The sequence below is a fragment of the Typopeltis vanoorti genome, chromosome 16, assembly GCF_054136105.1.
Source record: "Typopeltis vanoorti isolate ZY-2024b chromosome 16, IOZ_Tvanoo_1.0, whole genome shotgun sequence".
NCBI lineage: Eukaryota > Metazoa > Arthropoda > Arachnida > Uropygi > Thelyphonidae > Typopeltis > Typopeltis vanoorti.
The window spans coordinates 57,389,586-57,416,524 of record NC_143564.1 but is presented as its reverse complement, the minus strand read 5'-3'; the positions used below and the strand labels follow the sequence as shown (position 1 = coordinate 57,416,524).

General features: G+C 35.2%; 1 protein-coding gene across 2 annotated transcripts in view; it reads right to left on the bottom strand.

Moving 5' to 3' along the window:
* Positions 1 to 26,939, bottom strand: part of LOC150098040 (uncharacterized) — a 120,552-nt gene that overhangs the window by 60,366 nt on the left and 33,247 nt on the right. The window contains exons 3-4 of one of the 2 annotated variants that reach the window (XM_090406460.1): positions 15,258 to 15,346; positions 3,428 to 3,646 (exon numbers count right to left, since the gene is read on the bottom strand). In XM_090406460.1, coding sequence (XP_090262586.1) covers positions 3,428 to 3,646; positions 15,258 to 15,346 — 308 coding nt within the window. The remainder of the gene's footprint in view (positions 1 to 3,427; positions 3,647 to 15,257; positions 15,347 to 26,939) is intronic. The other variant, XM_090406461.1, reaches the window with a different exon arrangement.

The window sequence follows — 26,939 nt, the reverse complement described above, 5'->3', positions numbered from 1 at the left end:
TCTTCTTCCAGATTCTGTGCTTAATCTCTTCATTCATCCAGAGGTATAATGCCCATGCAGGGTCTGTCTCTTTCCCACCTCAACTCCTCTTTACATACTATAGCTCCCAGTTGTCTCCTAAGCTTTTCATAATCACTAGTTTTGTAGTTCCCTATATATCCCTTCTTTATAGAAGTTCTCATATGACTGGCTGCAACCCAGGTGATTACTTCATGGTCACTCTCACCAATGAGGGAAGATTAGGCTCAAAATAAAAGAATTTACTCACCATTCATAATCACATCCTCTGATACGTATAACCAGTTCTAAGACTCTTAACTTTCATGTGCCCTCCATTACACATTGTCTTAGATTGTTGTCCCTCAAGAACTCAAGAAATTCATTTTCCTTATTCCCTGATACTATCTCTTCATTCCAATCAATGTTGCTGTAATTCAAAATCATCCATAATGATCACCCTTCGCTTGCTGACTAAGACAAGTTGCCTATACATTTCTTTTCTGTCATCACCCTCCACCTTCCCTGGCCTGTAGCAACACCCCCCACCCCCCAAAAAAAAATCTCATTCTATCAATCTCTACTTCACACCATCCTGATTCAAAACCACTGCCACTTTTTTCCTCCTTATATCTCGACCTTGTGTAGACATAATTCTCTTGCTATCATCATCAGCACACTCCCTCCCTTCTTGCCTTTCCTATCTTCACAAAAAACATCTAGCCATGCTTATTCCAACTATTTTTGGACACATATACTCAATCAATGCAACTTCATCTTCCTTATTTCTGATAAACCCCTTGCATTTGTAAACAAGCATAACAATTTATTCCTTGGTCTATAACCAATCCTACTCATGCTGATTTCCATCTGTGACTTCTCACTTGCTCCTGTCTGCTCACCTTCCATCCCCTATACCCCTCCAGACTCCCCCATGTATTCCAGGCCATTCCATTCCTATGCTGACCATCTACACACACAAGCATTCATTACCTTTCAGAATGCACTCTCCTTACACCATCCCTGATGTTTCCCTGATCTCCATGGATAACTCCCTTTCCCTATCATGTAATGAAATGTACCAGAGATGAAAAGCAAATTATAAACATTTCACCAAAAGGGAAAATATTAATGCAAATAAAATAATTTACCCACCTAGGAAGCTTAATAACATCTCACATATCTTCTGTTTGAGAAGTAGAAGATATATGAGAATAATAATAACACAAGCAAAAATGGCATTTAACAAGGAAAAAAAAAAAACACTATTAACATCAATTGATGTTATTTTTCAATAACATCAATATACTTTTATCGAGTATGTCACTGAGAACAAATATGTAATTTATTAAAAGCTTTGTTTGAAATGTGGCTATCTATAGACCAGAGACTTTTCAAAAACGAGATAAATCAAGACTTCTAGCATTTGAGTGTCACAAAATGCTAAAAATTGCATGAGCAGAAATAACATGATAGGACACCTATTAAGACTCTCAGATTGGATTACAAATTTGAATGAGGGAATAATAGAGGAGAGACTTGATCGGGAAGACCAAGAACCTGATACATGCATGACATCAAGAACAAAGTTACCTCAAACTAACAAACAGAACAATGCAAAACAGAAGACTACTACTACTACCAACAGCCCATGCTACCTACAACCAACAGGATGAGGAGAGAAGCTGAATGCCAGAAGTATCAAAAATAAGGGGAACAAAATTGTTACACTGATCAAGTTTATTCACCGAAAAATTGTTGGAATAAATGATAAGTGGTTGAATGAGGATGACATCCTGACAGAAATAGAGATGGAGTGCTGTTGATGATAGAAAAGGAGCTGGACCCATGCAAGGTAGAAATATTGGCAGCGATTTAATAGACAAGCTTAGATGTTGAATGTTATTTGTAACTTATTTTAATGGTATTACAACAACAAACCAACTAAATTATAAAAATGATGTTTATTTACTGTTTTATATTTCGCTGGATTTCAAGCCAGCATCTTCAAAGCACACAACAACTTGTTACAGTTTATATGTGACAATGAGTAAGTGAAATAATTCAAATTGTAACAGACAAAAGATCTAAAGTCTTAATTAAGCACCCGCTAATATTATAGACCAGAGACTCTTCAAAAAAGAAATAAATCAAGACTTCTAGCATTTGAGTTCATTTGAGCTCATGCAATCTTTAGCATTTGCAAAATGCTAAAGATTGCATGAGCAGAAATGACATGATAGAACACCTATTAAGACTCTCAGAGATCTTAAGTTAACAGATAGTCCTAATCTAAACATCCTTGTTTAGATTAGGACTATCTGTTAACATTATTATTATCATTATTATGGCAAGTCTGAACTGGCAGACCACACTTTGGACATCCCTTCACACAGGATTAGATGGACGAAAACCAATGTGTTATACAGAGGTCATTACAGTCAGAAAGATTATTTTTAGAGTCAGTCATGGCTATAAAGCATTCTCCTAACCTGAACAAGTATGGCTGCATTAATTTGCCAAAAATTTAGAGACTGTTATCTTAAGATCAACTCCTATACAACTGTAATACTTCTTTTTTACAACATTAGAGGTTGCCTAATTAGGAATTTAGATCTTTTGTCCATTACAATTTGAATTGTTTCACTTATTCATTGTCGCATCTAAACTGCAAGATTATTTTGTGCTCTGAAGATGCTGGTTTGAAATCTAGTGAAATACAAGACAGTTAATATACTTTTATCTAGCAAAAACAATGTCTAAATGTATTCTGAGGGTTAGAAAGTTAAATAAGGTAGGTGAACAATGAGTTTCAAAAGAAATACATTCTTTCTACACTAAAACTGGATGGTTGTTTGAATTAATATCAATGTAATGAAGGATGTGAAGCAAGTACTGTATATGTGGTTAGTATGTATCTGTTTTTAAATCTGCAACAGTTATACCAAGTGCTTATGGATGAGTTAACCATCATATCCAGTCAATACTAAGCAGTCCCATATTTGCTGGAACTTGAATGGACATTGAAAGATTCCTGAGGCCACAGACAGGAAATCAGTGCAGAAAATTACATGAAATGTTAAGGCTATGAATGCATACCAATTTAGGGGGAAATAATTAAGGAATGCATCCCTTAATTTTCTGACTCTAATAGAATTGAGCATGAGAGGGAAATTAAATTGGAGATAATAATACATAAACAAATTAGAGCATTTCAAATGGTATTTCAGAATTCAGAATTAATGTAAATATAAGTTTCATACTTGCAAGTTACATATGTATTTTATTGACATGTATTTTTTCCAGTCATTAAATATTTGATTTATTCATTCATTCATTACTCATAAGTGATTCTTCATCAGCTATGAATGTAAGAATAACATATTCTTTTCATTTATAATAAATAAATGAAAACGTTACTGATACCTACTCTACTTCTTTAGATATTTTCTTCCAATCTTCAGGCTGAAATTTCCAGAAATAAAATATCACCCTTAATCCAGGAATCCCAGTAATACGCCACCGAACACGTACTGTTCCATCTTCTGGATGCTGTGTAATTTTAAGTACTTCCATTCTGACATCAGTATACTTTAAGTGGCCTAAAATCTTAATAAGTAAGAGTTGCTGGCTATATTCCTTTATACCACTACAGGGAGGGGGAGGAGGAAAAGAGGACAGTGAGTGAAGGATGCTGCCATAAGAAATGTAATTATATAAAACAACATAATTATCATAAAGTTAGGAGAAATCCTACTATATATATATATAACTGACTATATTTCATATCTTTTGATTTCTAAAAGCTCATCTTACTATACCATAAAATATAACAGTCATACTTTTGCAAGAGATTTTAGTAATAGTTGTAACAAGCCAGTTACAACTATTACTAAAATCTCTTGCATCATTTCTGATGCTATCACTACTGATAGCATCAGAAATGATGGTACAGCTCCCTATCAGTGGTACAGATGAAGGCTTATTTCAATATACTAGTCAAAGGATTAACAAGATTAATAAATCTCCACCCAGCTACACTGCTTTGTTCATATACAAATCCATATGAATCAAATCCATATGAATCAAAGCAAATAAGAAAAGAGTGATCATTATGGGCAATTTTAATTATAGCAATATAGACTGAAATGATGAGATAGCAACTGGAAGTAAAGAAAATTAGTTTCTTGAGTTTTTGAGGGATAACTACCTCAGACAGTATGTAACATGTATGCACACAAGGATTGAGGATCTTGGATTTGGTTATCTCATCAGAGAATGTAATTATAAATGAAGTGTCAAATCACCCACCAATTGGTGAGACTGACCATGAGGTGATTACTTTTGTGATTGCCAGCAGTGCGAGGATCTCTGTAAGAAAAAGGTATATGTGGAACTACAAGGGGGGGGGAGGTGATTATGAAGAGCTCAGGAGAACAGTTTGCGGGTGTAGCATGGAATGAGTAGTTAGCTGGAAAAGAGATCAATGCAGCGTGGGAGATTTTCAAGAACTAACTAGTAGACGCAATGTCTAAATGTATTCCAAGGGTCAGAAGGTTAAATAAGGTAGGTGTGAAATGGATGAATAAAGAGATTAAGCATGCGATACAGAGAAAAGGGACATTATGGAGGCAGCATAAAAGAAGTGGAAATAACCAATTCCATGAGGACTTGGTTAGTGAGGGTAGCTAAAGAGAGGTATTAACAGCAGTTAGCTAATGAAGCCAAAAAAGAATCCTAAGGAGTTATTTTGATATGTAGCCAGCAAAAGAAAGAATGATTATGGAAGGATGACATTGATTGGAGAAAATGGTATAAAGACAGAAGGTGTGGTATTGCAGAAGGTGTGATGGAGATACTTAATGAGCAGTTCATAAAGGTCTTTCAATCTTGTGAATGTGACTTCATGGAGAGATTGAGAGCAGTTGATGATGGGGAAGAGAGAGACTGACTGTAAATGAGCAAGAAGTTTATGGAGAGTTGAGCAAACTAGATGTAAATAAGGCTGCGGGACTTGATAATATATCACCACGTATTCTGAAGGAACATACCAGGGAACTGACACCTGTCTTGACACATATTTTTTTAATACGAGTCTTGCTCAGTTAAATCCCTAATAAGGAGTGGAAGGAGGGCAAGATTGTGCCACTTCATAAAGGAGGTAATCGAACTCAAGCATCAAACTACAGGCCTATCTGTGTGTCAGGTGTTGTGATTAAGTTGTTGGAGAAGCTTGTGAGAACTAGGATCTAGAATTGGGTTGACAACAATGGTATTATCTATGATGGACAGCATGGATTTGCTAAAGGGAGGTCATGTTTTAGTAATCTACTTACGTATTACAATAAGGTGACTGCTAACATGGACAGAGGAGAAGGATACACAGTAATATTACTTAGATTTTGCAAAGGCTTTTGAAAGATTACCTCATGATAAGTTGATAGTCAAACTGGAGTGGATAGGGTTAGATATTAGATTGGTGCATTGGATTGGAGACCAGCTATCTGATAGGTATCAACAAGTTGTGTATGGGGGAGCGATATCCAGGAAAAGCTACTAGTGGTGTGTTGCAAGGGTCTGTTTTAGGGGGCCATTGCTGTTTAACTTGTATATTAATTATATTGGTGAAGATATGGATGGAGATATTCAGTTGTTTGCAGATGATGCAAAGTTGGGACGAACCATGAAGAGTAGGGAAGGTGTTGTGGCCTTACAAGAAGCCCTGAATAAATTGAGTGATTGGGCATGGAAATGGGATGAGAGTTCGATGTTGCAAAATGTAAGGTTTTAAAATTTGGAAAACAAAGAAGGGATGCAGAATTTATGCTTTGGTGAGGATATATTGTTGGAGGTGGAGGAAATAAGAGATCTTAGGGTGATAGTGGATAAGGATCTGAAATTTAGGAGACACATAGCCAAAATTGTGAAGACAACACAAAGGTTTCTGGGAATGATGCAGAGGACACCGACTTGTAGAAGTACGGAGATTCTTGTTCCGTTGATTAGGCTTTGATTAGGCCACACATGGACTATTGTGCCCAGATTTGGTCACCTGGTTTTCAGAAGGACGAAGAGATGGTGGAAAGGGTCCAAAGGCGACTGACTAAGGTAGTTTCTAACCTCTGGAATGTCGAGTATGAGGAAAGATTGAGAAGATGTAATTTGCAGTCTAGTGGACAGGAGGAAGAGGGAGAGATATGATAGATACCTACAAGTTAGTAAGGGGTTGTTATAGATCAATGCTGGAGAAGTTCTACAGGTAAAAGTGGGAGATCGGGGGAGAACCAGAGGTCATCCCTGGAAACTGTATAAAGAGAGCGTGAGTAGGAGATTGAGAAGCAGGTTTTTTTTCGTGAAGAGTTATAAATGATCGGAATGCCTTGCCTAAGAGTGTGGTGTCTGCAAAGAGTTTGAGTGTGTTTAAGACACGGTATGATGAGCTGTGTGCTTGATAAAAGGACCTCCTACATGAGTATTTGACTCCATGGGGTTTTGGGTAATAATAATAATAATATATGATACAAAGCATGTAATCTTTTTATCCTGAAGTAGATCACCTTACATTTTACAAACATTAAATTGATTTGTCCTTTTGTCCACATGGCCAATTTATTTAAATCACCCTGTAAGATATCTACATCACCTTTATCAACTATTGTCCTCTCCAGTTTTGCATAATCAGCAAACAACTAAACATTCCCCCTTAAATCTTCATCTTCCACTTCATCATTAATGTACAAATTAAAGAGTAATGGTCCCAGTACAAAGCCCCAGGGAACTCCGCCTGGGATTCACCTTGATTCCAATCCACCATATACTACCCTCTAATGCCTATTAGCCAATCCCTTATCCATGCCACCAACATCATAATCCATTCAAATTTGCTCTAACTTATGTAATAATTGTCCATGTAGTATTCTGTCAAATGCTTTTAATAACCATTTCTTTATCCAATTTTGCTGTCACCTTACCAAAAATTGCGAATGAATTACTGAGGCAGGACTTCCCATTTACAAAACTATGCTTCCCCCTATACAGTTTCATATTCCTAACTACCCATTCTGAATTTTACCTTTAACCAACTTTTACAATACTTGACCAATCCCTCCAGAGATACTAATTGGTCTATAATTTGCTACCTTTATGTAATGGTACTATCTAACCCTCTACAAACTAAACAACTGCATCAGAGGAACTGCCAGTTCACTTGAACATTCTCGTAGCACATGAGCCGACATAATGTCAGCTGTATTTACATTGATATTTTTCAATATACTGAGTACTTCCACAGTTCATCTACCTCAATTCTCACATCAGTTTCTGTCAGATACTGTAACTGCAAAGTCACCACTTTGATAATATGCCCTTGCAGAGTGATCACTTAGTAACTGAACTATTTTTTCTGCTTCTGTCAGTTTCCTACCATCCATGCTGAGTACGGTTATCTTTCCATAATCATTCTTTCTCTCACTTGCTATATAGTGAAAAAAAAAAAAAAACTATTCTGGATTTACTATGTCCTGCTTAGCTAATTTTCTCTCAAAATCTGATTTGGCCTTCCTGACTATACTAGTTATCCTTCTTGCTTATGCTTTATAATTATCATGAGCACGCTGATTGCATTTTTGCTTAGATTCTTTTCACAATGCTTTACTTTTTGTAGCTCCTGCTTTATATTGCTAATCAACTTAATTCCTACTTGGTTTATCCTCCTGATCCTAGATGTGCATGGACTCTGATAATGTCTCTCTCTCAAACAATCCTTGACTGCTTCCTATGCACTAATAACATTCATTCCATGTCGTTTTGTAAAATAAAGTTAATTATTTAATTTTGATGTCGGCTGTGCCTTTGTATTAACTTAATTTATTTACTTTAACTTAACTTTGATTAAACTTTACTTCTTTCAACTACACCATGTTTAGACTATCAACTGCCTTTACAAAGCATTTCAAGGTTAATCTCCGTGACCAATTTCTGTCCCCCCCCCCCTGCTATTAAACAAACTTTGTGTTATAAGTATATCTAATGTATGCAGTCCCCACTCTCATACAAATCAAATTAGAAAATTCATTTTATTTTTGACTGCACCATCTAATTTGAGTAAATGTTGTTAGAAAGTTAGGGTGAGGAAAACAGGAATTAATCTACTTAAGTATAAAGAGCTAATAAGCTTCATTAAATTAATCATTAATTTAAGTAATGTTTCATTGCCGAAATGAAGCTTATTAGCTCTTTATACTTAAGTAACTTAATGGTTGCACCTGTTTGGAAAACTCGTTCGCAGAGTACATAAGTTCTTTTCGCTATACACTTTGGTATTAGGTCTAGCTACTCACTGATGAAGCCTCAAAAAAGGCTGAAACCGGTCTGGGTAGTGACCTCCCTCCATAATGTAATAACAGCATACATTTCCTAGGAAATGTGTTTTTACATTATGGAAAATACCTAAGAATAGCGATCTGAACTTCCCCCACCTTTACAACGAGTTGCCCGGTATTGTACTACGTACTAGGATCACTTGCATTGGCTAACGCTAGTGTCGCCGATACTTTATAGTTTACTATATTCGGCAAGAAACTCTCTGATTCCAATCTTTGAGTTTCTTATTCGGTTTTAAAACTATGTGGGATTTAATATCCCCTTAATTTAAGCAGGAATTAATCATTAAATAAATTCAATTCTCTAAATGCAAGTCATGACTATTAGTAACTTGTTATGCCCACAGGTTCGCATTTTTTTTTTTTTTGGAGACAGTGCATTAGCCAAAGAACAGATCAGGTAGTTAAAAAACTAAAACATTTATTTTAAGACTAGACACAAGAAGAGTACATTACACTCAAGATATTGTGCAATTATCACACTTAACCCTTTCCCAATTAGGTAATGCAACTTAAATGATAAAACTCAAAATGCACACTGTTATTGGATTCAATGGTTAGACATAGCTTATGCACACACTTGCTCACCGCATAAACAGGTTACTGATATGCTTCCCTTAACAATTGCCTAACTACATATAAATTCTTTATAGCACTACTCCTAATTTAAAAACTAAGCACACACATTCATTATTTAAATATACACGTTAACAACCAATCTTTCCACAGAATTTGTGACTTAGATAGCGCCTGTTTACAATTGGTTTCTTGTAAGCACGTTCACAATACTGAGATACACTTTTCAACAAATACAAAAACATTATGTACTTACAATTCTACCAAGAATAAAGAGTCCAAACAAATTTTGCAGCATACTTCAGAAATTTAGCATCTTCTTCTTGGTTACCTTGCTAGCTGCTTGGACATCACAGGCGGTCTCCTGTAGATCTTTCTCCTGTTGGATATTCGATATGGAATTAGCCAATAGTTACCACTAGACTTGCATGTAACTGCTCTCTTTCTGGAGACTAAAGCTTGAGAGCCATTGACAAGGAAATCAGTCTGCTGTAACCTGGAGACGAAGATCGACAGGTAGATAATCCGCAACGGGAGAAGAGCCTTGGTGACAGGAAAGAGCCTCCACGACGACCAGAACAAAAGCCTCGGTGATGAGCAGAAGAAAAAGCCCCAGCGACAGAAACAAAAAGCCTTGAACCAAGAGCCACAATCACTTTTTATGCAAAATGTTGCTCTTTGTTCTACATGCTGTCTTTTCGTGATTAGTCATTAGTGATGACGTCATTCTGCCCAGTCGGTCAACATCGGTTGATCTTGCAACCTTTGGTTGGTGTTTCATCATCACTAATCTGGCATAATCCCTACTTACATCTTTACAGCTATACAGTCAATGTATATGCACTTTTAGTAACATTTATTTAGCACATTGTATTTTTTCATTACACTTTAAATATTATTAAATACTGAAAAAATTAAAAAAATGGAAAATCGGTTGCAAAAAATAAGCACAGCAAAATTTTTCCGCAAGAGATTTTACAGTTTCTTATACCATGGCACTGCTCCAAGTTGCCTGCTAAGTTTGTTATAATCACCAGCTTTGTAATCCCACATAAACCCTTTCTCCACATGTTGAGCAACCTCCCAGGACAAGACTACATGGCCACTATTCCCCGATTGGAGGTAGGGATGCTTCTGTAGTTATAGATCTTCTGATGTTATTACCAGATCCAACACTCTCGAATCCCTGGTCCCCTCCATCACGTGCTGTTTCAAGTTAATCGTCACTTAGTAACTTTACAAATTCCATTTCACCATGTACCCTTTCCTCCTTCCACTATATCCCCATCGATGAAGTCTCTAATTATATTTGCTCGGGCTGCAGACATTGTACTAATCTGCCAATGCATGTTGTCCACATCTTCTGGATCACCAGGACAATAGTTGCAACCAATAATATATATTGTCCTAATGGCCTCTATATCACACCAGATCACCTCAAATGAACCATTTCCAGTAGATCTACAATCTTCCTTGACTTCTATTTTTGTTGGAGTTGTTGAAGTTCTTCAGTTATCATTAATAATACCCCTCATCCTGCTCTATTTCCTCTATCTTCTCTGAGAATGAAATATCTGCTACATTTTATCCCTGTAACTATATCATTCTCTGACAACCAGGTCTTGCTGATGCCAATAATTTTGAACCAAGTCAAGCTGGCCAATGCCAAAAACTCCTCTCCTTTATTTCTGATACATCAGGCATTTGTGTATATGCATTTCTATATCCCCTTGAACTCACAGTTACCCTTACATAATGTCCTTACCTGTCCATTCAGATTGGAAACCTGGGAAATTGTAATCAGCTCTTCACAGTCATTCCTGCACTCATATTCATTTGCCTCAAGGATGGCTAGATATCTCTAGAGATATCCCTTAATATATCTATTTTCCATGGTTTTATAAATTATGGGAATGAGAGAGGGAAAAAGAATCGGAGGACTAGGAAAAAGAGAGGATACGAAAGGAAATCAAGTGTACAGGAGCTAGGAATACAGTGATGACAGGAGGGCAGGTAAGTTAGAGAACAAGGAGAGAAAGAGAGAGCATTGGAGGGATGAGAATGAAATCAGGTGAGCAAGGAATAAACAGATCTCAGAGGGGGTGTGATGTATGGAGATTCAATGATTCGCAGTGTAATAACAGAATGTCAGACATACCTGGTGGAATGAACAGAAAGAGAGGAACCATGGAAAAGAAGCGAGAAAGGGGAAGGTAAATGAGATGGTGATAATGATCAGTACAAATGACCCAAGAGGTAGCATGAATTGGGTAGCAAGAGATTTGAGGTTAAATTTAGAGACTATACAGCAGAAAAGTGTAAGAGGGAGAATAGTAAGCATATTACCTGGATAGGAAAATCCAGAGTTAAGAAGAACAGCAGCAATAATAAATTACATAATATCAATAATATGTCAAAAGAGAGATCTTGAATATATGAAATGCATCTAATAATAGAAGGGAGCTGTATTCAGGAGATGGGCTACATGTAAGCAGACGTTTGGAGAGATTATTGTTCATTGGGTGAATGAGTGTGTTAAGGAAGGGAAACTAGAGCTGTGTGGGTGGATGGACTCTGGTAAAGACTGTCACTTGGAAGATGGGAGAATATATGGTATGAACCAATGTTTCTGTATGCAAATGCCAGAAGTATCAGAAATAATGGGAATGGTATGACAGTAATGATAGCATCAGCCTATCCAAAGATTATGGAAATCAGCAAAACATGGTTGACAGAAGATGATCTCCAGACAGGAACAGAAGTAGATGGGCATAGCATATTTCAGCAGGATAGGAAGAGTAAATGAGGTAGTGTGAGTGTAAATATCACTCTATGTAGATATTTACACTCACACTATGAATATAGAGAAGCATCTATTATGTTCATTTTGCTTCATACATGCATTATTCATGGACTCTGAGTGGAGAGTTTAGCCATTTCAATTTTGTTTTGGTTTGACTATTCACTGGGGCAAAACATTTCAAGATTATATGTAGCAATAATTCAGCTCTGGCTTGATGAAATATAATAAAACTGGTGTTTAAGAAATATACTAGAATGCATCTAATCTGATCATTTTTATTAACAAAATTTAATAAAACAATCTGAATGGATAGTAATAATTCCACAATTGCTGAGCAGAATTTAACAAAATGTGGTATTCTGGATCTCTACTAAAATTTGTCATGTCATTTCAATTTTTACTCCAAATTGAACTGCATGTAGTGGCAAAACCAGACAAAAAAAGTATATGTCTAAATATATAATTCAAAAAGTCAGTGTTTTATAAGTCATTCCATTTGACAAACTTAGTAAATTTTTAAAAGTAACATTATTCAACATACATAACTTCTGAATACCATATTGTTTCAGATATACAGTTCTTGCAAATGAAATACCACTGAAAATGCAACTCAAGTTGAACAATTTCAAACAATATATCATATGTTAGCCATTTTATAAGCATCTATTAACCAAATATTGTTAACAATGTGTGTGTGTGTGTGTGTGTGTGCACACGCACGCACGCACAATGTAGTACAGTAATTTTCAGTATCAACTTCAAGACTAATTGATGAAAAAAAATTTTTATCCCCCAATTGCCTTTTTTTTCTAATAATTGATCATTTTTATTGGCAAAATGATTCAAAATGACAACAATAATTCATTATAGAATATGTAGTTCATGGTAGTTATAGTAAAACTTATATAGTTTTATATAATTTATATAAACTAAAATAACCACCTGACATTTTAACCTTCATATCAAGATCATCATCATTTGGAGTATACACATGTATATACAAAGAAACAAGCTATGTTATAAAATACATAGCATTCATTGCTAAAGTCACACTAAGTTGGTGAAAAAAAAAAAAAAAAAAAAAAAAAAAAAAAAAAAAAAAAAAAACCTTAGTACCATCAAAGCTAGTCTTGTTATTTTCTACAAATCACTAAGAGATATATTAAGCTAGAGATCAATGTACTCTTACATAATTAGTCACAGATAAATTGGATAAATCGGAATTGTGATCAACCATCTTAATCTAAACAATAATGGTGGCATAAAAATCGCAAGAATTTGGACCGTACACATTCAGTTCACGTAAGTTCTTTCAAGTTTTTTTATTATTATATTATTATTACATGACACCTCCAGGAGTCCAAAGACTCATTGAGGGAGGGCACCTACTCTACAACTCTCTGTCTCCACCATTCAATCCAAGAACTACAACAAATCACAACTACCATCATCATCTACATGAACGCCATCTACCACCCACCACCACCACTAGTATTATCACAGACAATCACAAACATCCATGTCCAGGCGGGATTCAAATCCGCAGCCTTTTGGCTGGAGAGCGGATACGCTAACCACTTGGTCAACCAGGCTGGCAGTTCTCCAGAAAACCCTTACTTTAGACTCTAAACAATAATTTCAGCTCTTACTGACCACCATCTATAGTATTTTGTTCTAATTTATCTGTGAGTAACTATGCGAGAGCAAACTGTTCTTTAGTTTAATATTAATACATCTCCTAATGATTCATAACAAATAACAGGACTCTAGCTTTGATGTAGCAAAAGTTTTTTTTTTTCCACCAGAGGTCAGACCAGTAGTGGTAACAGTTGACCAACTTAGTGTGACTAGCATGCTATGTAGATTGTAACATAGCTTGTTTCTTTGTATATGTGTGTATACTTCAGATGATGACCTTGATATGACAGTCAAAATGTCAGGTCAATATTTTGGTTTATAGTAAACTGAAGTTTTACTATAAACACAGTAGTTGTTTCCATAATTTTTTAATAATGAATGCTGATCACCAATAACTATGAAAGAAAGGACAACAATCATTCCTGTCTTGTTTGATAGACTTTAATGAAATTTGGTATTTAGGATCTCTACTGAAATTTACACTTCCATATTGAGATTTCCAAAGTTATAGTTACTCATGTTGAAAATTTCTGGAATAAATTGCATAGATATAAGAATGAAATAACTAAATTCAAATTGAAGAGTCATTTCCCTCCCTCTAACAGCAAAATGAGACAAAACAAAATTATATCTACAATACATGTACCAAAAATGGTTGTAGGTTTGATTATCTGTGATAATGAAATACACTTTTTTTATGCTTGTCTACAGTAGTTTTCTTTCTATAGTACATATGCCAAAGATGTCTAGCAATTTGCTCTGCAGAGTTTGGCATATAGAAGAAGGAGAGGTGATATGATTGAGACTTTTAAGCTGTTAAGAGGTAGTTATAGGGTTGACACTGGGGAGTTATTTAATTTGATGGAAGAGGGGGAAGGAGCAATGACAAGGGATCATCCATGGAAGTTATAAAGAAGTTAGGAGCAAGAGGGTAAGGAGAGGTTTCTTTGCATGGAGGATGGTTGAACTGGAATTTATTGCCTGACAGAGTTGTCAGAGTACAAACAGTCAATGGATTCAAGAAGTTGTATGATAAAGTTTGTGTTTTCTAGGGTGAGTCTCCCACAATGAGTCTTGTGACTTCATGCAGGCCAGAATCATCATCATAATAATAATAAATGCTGTCATTATAAAAGGTGTATCTCATGAAAGACAACTTTTTTATTATTGTCTGCAAGCATTTGCTTAATATGTTTGTTTCCTTACTATGGGAATTTTATAATATTTTTTATTACATTCTTAAGAATGCTTCTGGAAGCCTTAATGTATTTAGTTTTTGAAGTGGACCTTTCCTTCATACTTCATTAGGTTTTCAATTTACTATCTGTAGATTTAACCTCAAATGGCAGTCTTCAAAACTGCAAGTCCAACAAACAAGAAGCTTTGACTGCATTTTATACATATATATTCAGAACTGGGAATACAATATAAATACAAAAATACAAAATGTGTTTTCTGTAGTGCAAAGGGAAGATGATAGTATGCTGCACCCTTCAATTGGAAAAGGCCTAAGTTTAATTCTCAAGACAGGAGGAATCTTAATATGGTTTTTTTTTTCAATTGAAGGTGAGTTAGCCAATCTCATACAGAGGTAGCAGGGTTTTTTTTCTATCCTAAATACAAAGAAATCAGCCTTCAAAACACATACACAATTTACAGACAAAAAATACTAGTGGTGGCGGGCAGTAGATGGCAGTGGCGGTTTGGTGTAGTTTGTGGAGTACATGGCAGACACGGAGAGTTGTAAAGTAGATGCCCTCCCTTAATAAATCTTTGGACTCATTGGAGGTGCCACGAAATAATAACAATAATAAATAATGGGAACAAACTTGTTTTTAAAATATAAAACTAGAGATACTTACACAGTTACTGTACCCCTGATGTTATTCTGGAAGATAACATTTCGGTGGTAGATGGAATAATTATGTGGAGATTTGAAAAACCTTGGTAGCTACAAAAGCAAAATAAAAAATAAAGTAGCAATTTTGTAAAATTGCTATTAAACATATCATAACTCTATTAATACTCACTATTCAGAGTTACATTTAACATTTCACCACTGGCTTACACTAACTTAAGCATAATGATATTGGTATGTGATTTCAGCTGTTTATTACTAAAGTACAAAACTGAAAAGCTCAAATTTGACAAAGTAAGAAATGGAGGATATTATGTTTATTTGGCTATAAAATAACCAAACTATATTTGGTTATTTTATAACCAAATATAGTTTGAAATATATCAGAGAGCTTATGAGAATAGGACATTCAACATCAGAGGTACCTTGGTTTTCATTATTTAAAAGACACACACTCTGACCAGGAGCCAGTATATACAGACTTCTGGGTTTTATATTTGGCTATAAAATATGAATGGATCCACAATATCCTCCATTTCAATATTATGCTATATTGAAGCCTTTTGATTTATAATACAGTATTTGATTATGCATCTATTAAGAGTTCACTAATGATTAATTTAACTTTCAGACAATTGCTATAGTATTGAACAGAGGACTTCTGACTAGTCTCTGATGAGAACCACTGGTTCAAAACATGTCAGGCAAGTGAAACCTAATCTAAGCACTAATGAAAGGTGCATATACGGGCATCTAGGCAAGACAGTGTAATGCCAAAGGTTATATTTTCATAAGCGTTTTGATACATTTCAAAACTTTTAAGTTTCTTTCTATAAAAATATGGATGGATCCATAATATCCTCCATTTCAAGAGGTATTTATTGTATTTGGTTTTTCTGCTGAAGAAATCACAAAGAACTAATTTTTGAAACATTCTTTAAATCTAACATTAAGTGTGAACTAAGAGCCCAATTATTTTATTATAAGTGTATAAATACTCTGAGCATTTGGCATAGCAGTTCACAATATATCACTTGCCCAGGCCTATCTGTGACTGAAGAAAATTAAATCTAATATGCCACTTTCAGGCAGGATTAGGTAGCACAGTCAGTTTCAATGAAGGCCTCAGATTGCAAAGACCTTGATTTGAATTCCATCACGCTGCAAATAACTTTTTTTTAAATATTTTTTTATCAAGGCTTTTTCACAGTTGAAAGTGAGTTAGCTGGTCTCAGACAGAAGTGTCAAGATGTTTCTCCTGAAAGTCAGGTTTTTCATCCCACAACTAGGCAATGTAAGAACTAGCTTGCTTCTAAACTTGTAACTATATGTTTAGATCTCCATCTGTAGTAATATGTCTTTCAAATTAAAATCTATTTTGTAAAATCAAAACTAAATATAAAATAAAATGTACAGTTGTGTCAGGAACTATAAATGAATATGAAAGGAAAGCATCTGACAACAAAGCATGTTGATAGACAATTCTTAAACTATTCAATTACATAAATTGAATTACTTCAATTACATAAATCAAATTTTGCAAAGATATATCTTCTCAAAAACATAATTTTCTTCTTTTTTTTATTCATGTAGCAGGGCTTATAAGGTTCACTCTTTTTGTTAACCACAACATCTAAGGCAGTAATATAACTGAAGCAGAGCACTTACCCTGGATACAGCAAAGTCAGAGGTACAACATATGCAGGGGGGGGGGTCTGTAAAGTTCTGATAAACACCTAGAACAAAAAATAATACTAAAGCAACTGATATAACCACAAGAAATTACATATGAGGGTTATAAGAATATAAGTACATAAGTTATCTTGATAACTCTGCTATTAGTATGTTCTTTCTTATGGTTATATCAGTTGCTTTAATATCATTTTTGTTCTAGGTGTTTATCAGAACTTTTCAGACCCCCCCCCCCCTTGTAACAAATTGTACAAAAATAAAGTAAGGGGAGAGTCAAAGTATATATTTATAATGATACTCATTCAGGAAGATGCTTTAAATTCTCTGAACAGTCAACATGCATTCACTTTACTGATCCACAATGCGTGAATCTTTAATGACAGTGATTACATCCAATTTGACTAGCATAAAATCTAGTCAGTACTGGACTGCTGAGTGTATATTGCTATTGTATGATATGCATGTGTATTATCATGATGGTGATTTCTGCATTCTGGTACAACAAAACGGTTTACATAAAAGGCACAAATCAATAAAATGGGAAATATTTGCCAACAAGTAGATGAAAAGTTCATGAGAGATAACATATTGTCAAAACTGAATAGTGTGTGTAAGAAATTTGGCAAGAAATGTTATGCACTTCTAATTTTGTTAAATACATTACAGTTCAATAAAAGCTAAGTTTCCCCACCTCTATTTCTAAGAATCATTTAGTGTGGCATTTAGTGAAATATATAACTTCACCCTACCAAGCTCTCCGGAATAAAACCCATATACATAAGAAGACCATAAATTAATTTAATAACTAAATGTTTACAAGCCTACACCCCACCAACTTAGGCTGACAATGTCAAGAAAACACTTCAATTACATAAAAGCAAAGTTACATATATTACAAAGGCAAAAACAGAACAATATAAGAACCAGATTGCTTCTCAAGTTGTAACTTCATGTTTAAATATCCATCTGTAGTAATGGTTCTCTTGGACTGAATCATATTCAAATTTAAGACATCTTACAGATGAAGAGGTTTTTGCAATACTTAAGCCACTTCCAGGAAGTCGCTATATAGGAGATCCTGTACAGATCTATAGTATAGATCTGTACAGGAGTTTTATTTTCTTTAAATATGTGAAACTGTTGGACTCTATAGTATGATAATGGTTCAAATGTAAGCAGTTCTTGACACAAATTCTTTCTTTCTTTCCTTTTGTGCTGAGCTAGCTGCTCAATTTGGCAAAGGATGTGATATACGATATACAGCTGGAAAGAACAGAGATCCTTGATCTGTCTGAAATATTATTATTATTATTATTTGACACCTCCAGGGAGTCCAAAAACTCATCACAAATAGAATGAGATATTCTTAGCTGGCTTGTACATTTATTCTACTATTACTCTAAATTTAGAAGACATCCTGCTTTGTTTGCTGCACACCATAATATATGGGAATGATATTTCTCTGTTTTGCAGGGATAAGAAGAATATCTGATTTACATTTTAGTGATTTAAAGAGTTGATTTTATTTTAAATTCAAGTCATGTTTAAATGTTGCTATGATGGATTGTTTATTGGATAAACGCATCAGCTAATGAGATGAAATTCATGAAAATTCCAAAGTGATGGGATAGATGTCAGTGAGGTATATCTAACATGTTAGATACACCTCAAAATGTAAATGGCTAAGAATAGTATTGAGGCAAATTTTTATTCCTCTGTTGTAAATTTAATTCTCAGGTGAATATTACTGAACATGTTTAGGAAATCTTTGTGAACTCAGAGACCACATGGTGGCTAACTGTTGAAGTTGTCATCTGTATAATGTATTATGACTTGAAAGGAGTCTAGTATGAGAAAGAGGATGTGAAAGAGCTGAAAAAAGAAAAGAAACTGATGAGTCAATGTCATGAGTAGTCTTGATAAGGAATGATGTGAGTGATATGAGACAGAGCTATAATTGCAATGAATCACTATGTGCAGTGTTGAAGAAATGATGTATAGTACGATGTTTGGTAATCTTGATGGTTGAAAGGAGTCTAGTCTAGTCTTTCATTTTGTATTAGACTGGATTATGCTTAAATCAATTTGATATTAGGTGCTTGGAGAAATGCACTCAACTAGTCAGATGAAAATCATAAAAATTCCAAAGTTGTGAGATGGATGTCAGTGGAACATGACATTAGGTACGGTATTATTATTTGGAGATTTGAGGTGTGTTAAACATGTTAGGGAAGCTATTTGTTTCCTTGTAATGTAAATTACTAGGAACAGTAATCAGGCAGGTTTTTAGTCCTCTGGTGTAAATTTATTCTCAGGTGAATAATGTGGAGCACATTTCTGAAATCTTTGTGGACCTAGAGACCACTATTCAGTGAACATGACATTAGGTATGACTGAAATCACATGTAATGATAGTGCTTCTTTCTATGATGTTTTCTGTCCACAAGGTTCACAATCCTCTTCAGGTAACCCTGGTCTATAGCAGCATCACCTAATTATGTATTTTGTCCTATTAACCTCAACCCATCACCAAACAGCCTCAAACTTAGTACCTTTTGTTACACATGCTATCACTATCATTTGAGATTTCTACTGTAATTAGATTTAATTCCTCTGCAGTCATTAACAGTATGGCCTTGCCCTGTCTGTCTCTCTTTCTTTTCATCCTCTCTAGAATACCTATTCATTGAATTCTGTTCCTGTTAGTATATCCTCTTCTGTTAACCAAGTATCACTAATGCCAGTAATTTTTGGTTCCTTTGTACTCAGTTCCAAAATCTCCTTGCCTTCATTCCTGATGCTTCTTGCATCCTTCTATACTATCCTTCTATACTAAATTACTAGGAACAGTAATCAGGCAGGTTTTTAGTCCTCTGGTGTAAATTTATTCTCAGGTGAATGATGTTGAGCACATTTCTGAAATCTTGGACCTAGAGACCATTATTCAGTGAAAGAGTGAATATAAATAGGGAAACCAGATGCATGCTGTAACTACATGCATCTCATGGATGCACATGTTAAGGTGAGAGATCAAAATTGTGAATAATAAACAGAGAAAGTGTGTGTGTTGAAGTGGGGGGGGGGTGGATAGTATAGAAGGATGCAAGAAGCATCGGGAATAAAGGCAAGGAGATTTTGGAACTGAGTACAAGAGGAACCAAAAATTACTGGCATTAGTGATACTTGGTTAACAGAAGAGGATATACTAACAGGAACAGAATGCAATGAATATAAGGTATTCTAGAGAGGATGAACAGACAGACAGGACAAGGCAATACTGTTAATGACTGCAGAGGAATTAAATCTAATTGCAGTAGAAATCTCAAATGATAGTGATAGCATGTGTAAAAAAGGTACTAAGTTTGAGGCTGTTTGGTTGAGGTTAATAGGACAAAATACATAATTAGGTGATACTGCTATAGACCAGAGTTACCTGAAGAGGATTGTGAACCTTGTGGACAGAAAACATCATAGAAAGAAAAAGCACTATCATTACATGTGATTTCAGCCATGGGGGAAAATAGACTGGAGAGAGTGGAAGGTATGCAAGATGAGGGAAAGAGAATCTATAGTGTTATTAAGAGAATAACAAGATGCAAAGACAGGAAGAGTGATGGTCAGTGAGGATAATTTAAATAGTCTAGTATGGGCAAAGGATAATTGCTGGTTTAATGTAGCCAAGTTTGGGATAATGCACTTCAGAATGAAGAGATCACAAGCTGTGTGCCACACCGATCCAGAAGAAATGCAGAAAATTGATGAGAATGGGAATGATTGTGAACTGAGAGTTGAAGTTTAAAGGGCATATTGCAAAGGTGGCCAAAACAGCACATCACATTATATGGTTGTTGAAGAACACACACCAACAAGCAGGGATAGGGATGTTGTTATTATTCCCCTTTATAAGACCACAGGTGGACTACTACTGTGTGCAGATGTGACCTTATTAAATTATATTAAAGGCCATGATAGAAACACTTAATTAATTAAAGGAGTTTTATAGGACTAATAAAGACTTTTTTTTTTTTAATAACTAGCAGAAAGGGAAAGAACAAGGGATCACTCCTGAAAATTGCATACCACTATGATGCAAGGGTTAAGGGCTAGATTTTTTGCTTTGAGAGTGGTAAATAGCTGGAACGAGTTGCCAGAGGTGGTTATGAGTGCTCTGTCAGTGAATGAATTCAAGAGGAGGTATGATAAAAAATTGTGTGAACAATGGTTAGAGCAGGCCGCCCATAATGAGTCTTAAACTCCATGAAGATTCTGGAGAACAAATAATACCTATCTTTAATAACATATGATGGAAGAGACTTGCAATGCAGGAATACTGAATCTAGTAGTGTCTTATATATATCATTAAAAAATCTTTTTCATATTCCAAAAGCAACCCATAGAATTATTTGATTACTGAAAAAACATACAAACAAGCAGCAATTCTTTCTTTTTCCTTAACCACTTGCCTACCGTCATGTTAATAGGTTGTGTGATCTCTCATAATATGAGGTTAATAAAAAAAAAGATAAAGGAAGTTACCATTCCTCTTTACAAGGCTTTGATAAGTACAACTGGGTAGCTATCAGAAATTACAAGGTCTGTGAGCAAGATGTCTGTGTACAAGATGTTTACAAGGTCTTTCACTGGGTTTCTTGAAATGAGGTATATTGGATATGAGGACAGTAAAAAAGATGGTGAGTAGTCTGTGGGATGCTCCCTACAACAATAGTGATGTCTGTAGGTTGCAGAATTTTCTCTGACAGGCAAAAGAAAAAAAAAAGGGGGATATGATAGAGACTTATAAGTTATTAAAAGAATTTTATAATTAAGAGTTTTACAATTATAGAATTTTATAGTTGCTAAAACAGTTTGTTCTGATATGCCTGATACTGCTTCCTTCAAACACCCTTTGGCAATATCCCATGCCCTACCAACATCCTTCCCTTACAGTTTATACTATGGAACTACTCCAAGCTGTCCTCTAAGCTTGTCATAATCCCATATCTGTAGTTCTATATTCGATATGAAATTCCTCTTAAATGAAAATTTTATATCACCTCCCAAGTCAACATGGAATGATCACTCTTCCCATTAAGAAGCAAAGTCACTGCCTTGGTTATAGACAAATCCTCTAATTCTAAAATCAGAATCTAGCACTCCCAAACTCTGGATCTGCTTTCCATCACATGCTGTTTCAATTAATTACATTTCCTTCCTTTCATCTACTGATAGTTGAAGTAACTCTTCCCCTCCCATAACACTGACATGCCCTGTACCCATTGTACTAACTGTCGATGCTTGACATCACATCCTCCCTGAAGAATTTTAAAAAACATGCTCCTGATACAGTCCCACTTAAGCCTTCTATGTGTGTGTGTGTGTGTGTGTGTGTGTGTGTGTGTGTGTGAGAGAGTGAGTGAGTGAGTGAGTGAGAGAGAGTGTGTGTGCGCACACATTGGGAGATACTACTTCCACTGGGAGATATATTCACAAACTTTTCCATCATCCCTACCCTCTCAACAGAATAGTATTATTAAAATTAACTAATAAATATCAATCTCCATTCTACAGGGAATATATAGAGATTGTGTTTTGAAAAAAATACACCACAACCAACTCCTTCTTCTTCTCTCAGTGCATATACAGTTCCTTGTATTGGCCTAATATGGATGGACTGGAAATTCAACCGACATCTGCCTGGAAAAACAAACAAACAAACATGAGTTCCTACCACCACTTAAACACACCATCTACATCTTTTCCTTTGCAATCCCCAGGCTATAAAGCAACCAATTATATATTTTGTTTCGTTGGCCTCTTTCACTCAGATGACTATCTTCCTGCTGAATGCTTATCTTGTTAGCTGCAATTCTCAGCAAGCCCCACCATTGTTATTCCCCCCCCTCTCTATCCTTCCCTGTTTATTAACCTATGAACTTTAATTTCATGTCCACTATTCCTCCTAGATGCCAAGCCTTGTTAATTTCTTATAGTAGGGGTCTCACCAATGTAATTAACAGCTTGTAAAATCCATACATTTTACAAAATAAACTGGCAGGCATTATCATTTATCCACAGCACCATTCTATTCAATCTTCTGCAGTCTCTATGTTAGCATAACTTACAAGTGGTGATTTCATCTTAGCATCATCTGCAAATAAATAAATATGCTCCCACTCCTACACTTCCCTTGAAACTCCTGAATATCAAGAATCATGGCAGTGACTTTTGAGCCAAGTAGCAGTAGCAAGCTACTAGCTACTCTGGTTACAATTGTCATCATCATCAAATTCCTGACATATACCCTTGGGGGGGGGGGGGGGGGAGTACAGGACATTAAGATAGTAGCTACATGAAAAGTTGCATCATTACTTCTTCAAAAATCATGGAAACACCTACCGTGTTAGAGTAAAACTTCAGTTTAATATAAACCAAAATAATCACTTTATATTAAACTGAAGTTTTACTCTAACATGGTAGTTGCTTCCATAATTTTTGAAAATGATCACCGTGTAAGCATAAAGGAAGGGATTACATTAATGCTAACTTCAATTTTCCTCCAGATTAGCATGTTAACTGTCAACATTCCAACATTATCAGATCTTATATTTCTGTCTTCTAAGGCACTTTTTTACTGTATCAATCCACCAACATCTTAGTCTTCCTTTGGGTTTTTTTCCCTGCCATCCCAGCAAAGAACACTTGTTTAACTAGTTTTTTCTTTCCCATTCTGTTTTTAAGTGGCCTACTACCTGAGATTAGCTCTGTTAACACATTCCTGGATGCTGTGAGATCATTATCAACTACCCCAATCTGAACAATAACGAAGGTCTAAAAATCCCATATACATGGAAAGCATATATTCAACCCACGGAAGCTTCCTCTCTAAGAACAACTATAAACAGGATTGTAGTTAATCCAGGATCCTAAATCAAAAATAACAATTGTAATACTAAAAATAGGACATCATTGTTACTGAAAGAAAACTATCTATAAGGGGAAAAAAAAAAAGTGTTTATTCATATTATCTTAAATTAAATCTAGTTTGATGTAATTTATAAATATATATTTTTTTTCACTAGAGGTCATGCCAGTAGAATAACGTGATCAAATCATTGTTTCTCTAGCTTACAGTTTGTAATGTAACTCAGCTTGTCTTGTATATTTGTGTATGCTCCAGATGATCTTGATATGAAGATCGAAAAGTCGGGATAATAAAAAGAGTTAGTTTTAACACAGTTGTAAAATCCATAATTTCGAAAATGAATGCTGATCACCGTGTAACACTAAAAGAAAGAATTGGAATGGTTCTCACACAATGGAAATATTCTCCAAAAAACAAATGACCACTTCCATTAATTCAAAAGGAGTCCCACTTTATAGGACTCCTTTTGAACATCCAAACCAAGGATTCAAACCACGCACCCCTCTCAGTAGCAAACTAGGAATACTATCCACTCTACAAAATAAACCAGCATTACAACTGGACATATTATGCTAAAATGCACTTCATATACCAACTTTATAGTTAAACGAAGAATAATTAAATGGATTTCACTTGTAGATATAACTGATTGTTACTTCACCTTGTCTTTATGATGTCTTCAGCTGTCTTTATGGCTGAGAGCATCTTTAGGAAGATATTTAACACAAACAAACAAAAAAATAAAATAAAATAATAAAACATCTCCAAAAGCCATTATTTCTATATATTTAAAAATACTAGACTGACAGTTCAATCACACATATCATTAGGCACATCGTGTGCAGTCTATGCTTGCTATGTTGTGCAAATTCAGTATGTGATTGCTGGCAAATATCATGAATTTTAAGTAGACTAATGAATGACTTAATTTAATCAACTAATTAATGTGCTGTGTGAGAACATGACCTCAGCAGACTCCTTGAACAATCTGATAAGAGGGTTCTCTTCTAAGTAAGACATGGAGGCAGCTTACTTATCTATTGTGCAATGTTCTGCAAAGATATGTACTATGAATTCAGTTCTTTTTTTTCTCTTATTTTCAAAATTACATATAAGGGTTTGTTTTTTTTTTTAACAGATTTCAAAACTTCGTCCAGTTTGACCCATATATATATCTTTCCACAAGAACAAGTAATCTTGTATACCTCACGATGTTTGTAAAATCGAACATTGTCTTTAGGGGAACATAGGCAACTTTGTAAAGTGTCAAGTGGATTGAAGGCCAATCTAACACTGAATAATTTTAACACTCAGGTTATTTTTTTTTATGCATCACTAATGTATGGAACGGATTTCCAGGTAAACATGGAATGGTTCACTGGAAATTATAAAAGTTACTAAAGAAACTGTTTAGGAGGAACTGACAAAATCTTCTTTTCGAGTATCTTTAAAGCTCCATTTTTTTAAGATTCTGATAAAACCCAATTTTTGTTGAAAGTCATGGAAAGAGCTTGCATGTAAATATCTGCACATATGGGTTCGTTTTCTGCAAACTTCTAATGTTAATCCCCAGTTTTGTTTTTGTTGACAGGATACATAGGAAAAGTAATTTATAGCACTTTATTGCTATGGGGGTGCTGAAGGTCAAAGCTGTATAACTGAGAATAGCCTTTAAAGGAATGCGGAGAACCGACCAGGGCTTCTGACCTAATGTCCAATCCTCACCTTCTCGTGGTACACCCCATTGGGTATCTACCTGGCTACTGAATGAAAGAGGATGGGCTGGCAATTTGGGATTTAGCTGACCAAATTGTATTCTTATTGGTTAAACCAAAATAAAAATGATGGTACAAAATGACAAAATTTCATGCCGGCTGGGACATCATCCGGTTAAATAAGGCCCGTGTTGTTTTCGCTGGAGAACCAGAGCGAACAGCGAAAAGTCAGCTACTGGAACAAATCTGAAAACACACCCCAACTCAACATCACCAGAGTTAAAGATCGGTTTTTTACTGATCTTTGCCTGAATGGCAAAGAAATGGAGCTAGCTGAGGAATTAGATAAGTACCAGATCAACATAATAGGGGTGACTGAAACAAAAAAGACAAAAACTGGTGAGATCTTTCTGAGCAATAAATACAAAATGTTATATTCAGGAAATGACAATCAAGGAAAAGGAGTAGCCACAGTATTCAACACAAAATACGAGGCTAATCTTCTTGAATTGCAGGCAATCTCAAGTAGAGTAATATGGACAAATATGAAATGGGGAACTGGACAATGAGACTTATTTGTGCCTATGGTCACACAGACGGCTCTACTAAGGTAGATGTGGAGAAATTTTGAAGGCATTAGAAAAAGCAACTGACACAATGAAAAAGGAAAAGTTGGTCCTTGTTGGGGATCTAAATAGCAGAGTAGGAAGTGATTGTCAGTCATACAAAAATGTTTGGGAAAATTTGGAGAAAAGAGCAAAGCTAATAATAATGGCAAATATCTGTTGGATTTCTGCTCAGGACATGGACTGGTTATTACTAACATCATGTTCCAACATAAAAATGTGCACAAATTCAAACAGAGAGAAGAGGCAAGGAATAAGAAAAGATTCATGACTATGTTATTGTTGATGGTGATGTTTTCTCCCTGGTGCAGGACACCAGAGTGTACAGAGGATTTGAAATTGGAAGCAATTACTATTTAGTCTTGAGCAGGACAAAATTGAATTTCATATTGAAAAGAATGACATGTAAGAAAGTTTAAAGCGAATAAAAGTTGAGCAGCTGTCAGATGTGAATTCTAGACTAAAATACAAAGATTATTGAAGAAAAAACGAAAGAGTTTGAGAACAGGAACCAAACTGTGGAGATTCAGTGGCAAGCCTTGAAGAAAACCCTGATTGAGTCAGCTAGAGAGGCATGTGGTCAAGTTGTCTGCAAGGATAAAAAAATTAGAAGTCCATGGTGGACACAGGAAGTTAAAGAGGCAGTGAAGGAAAAGAAGAAAGGATATCAAAAGTTCCTGTCAAATAAGTCAGCTTGTGCTCTTAGAGAATATAGACACAAATATAAGAAA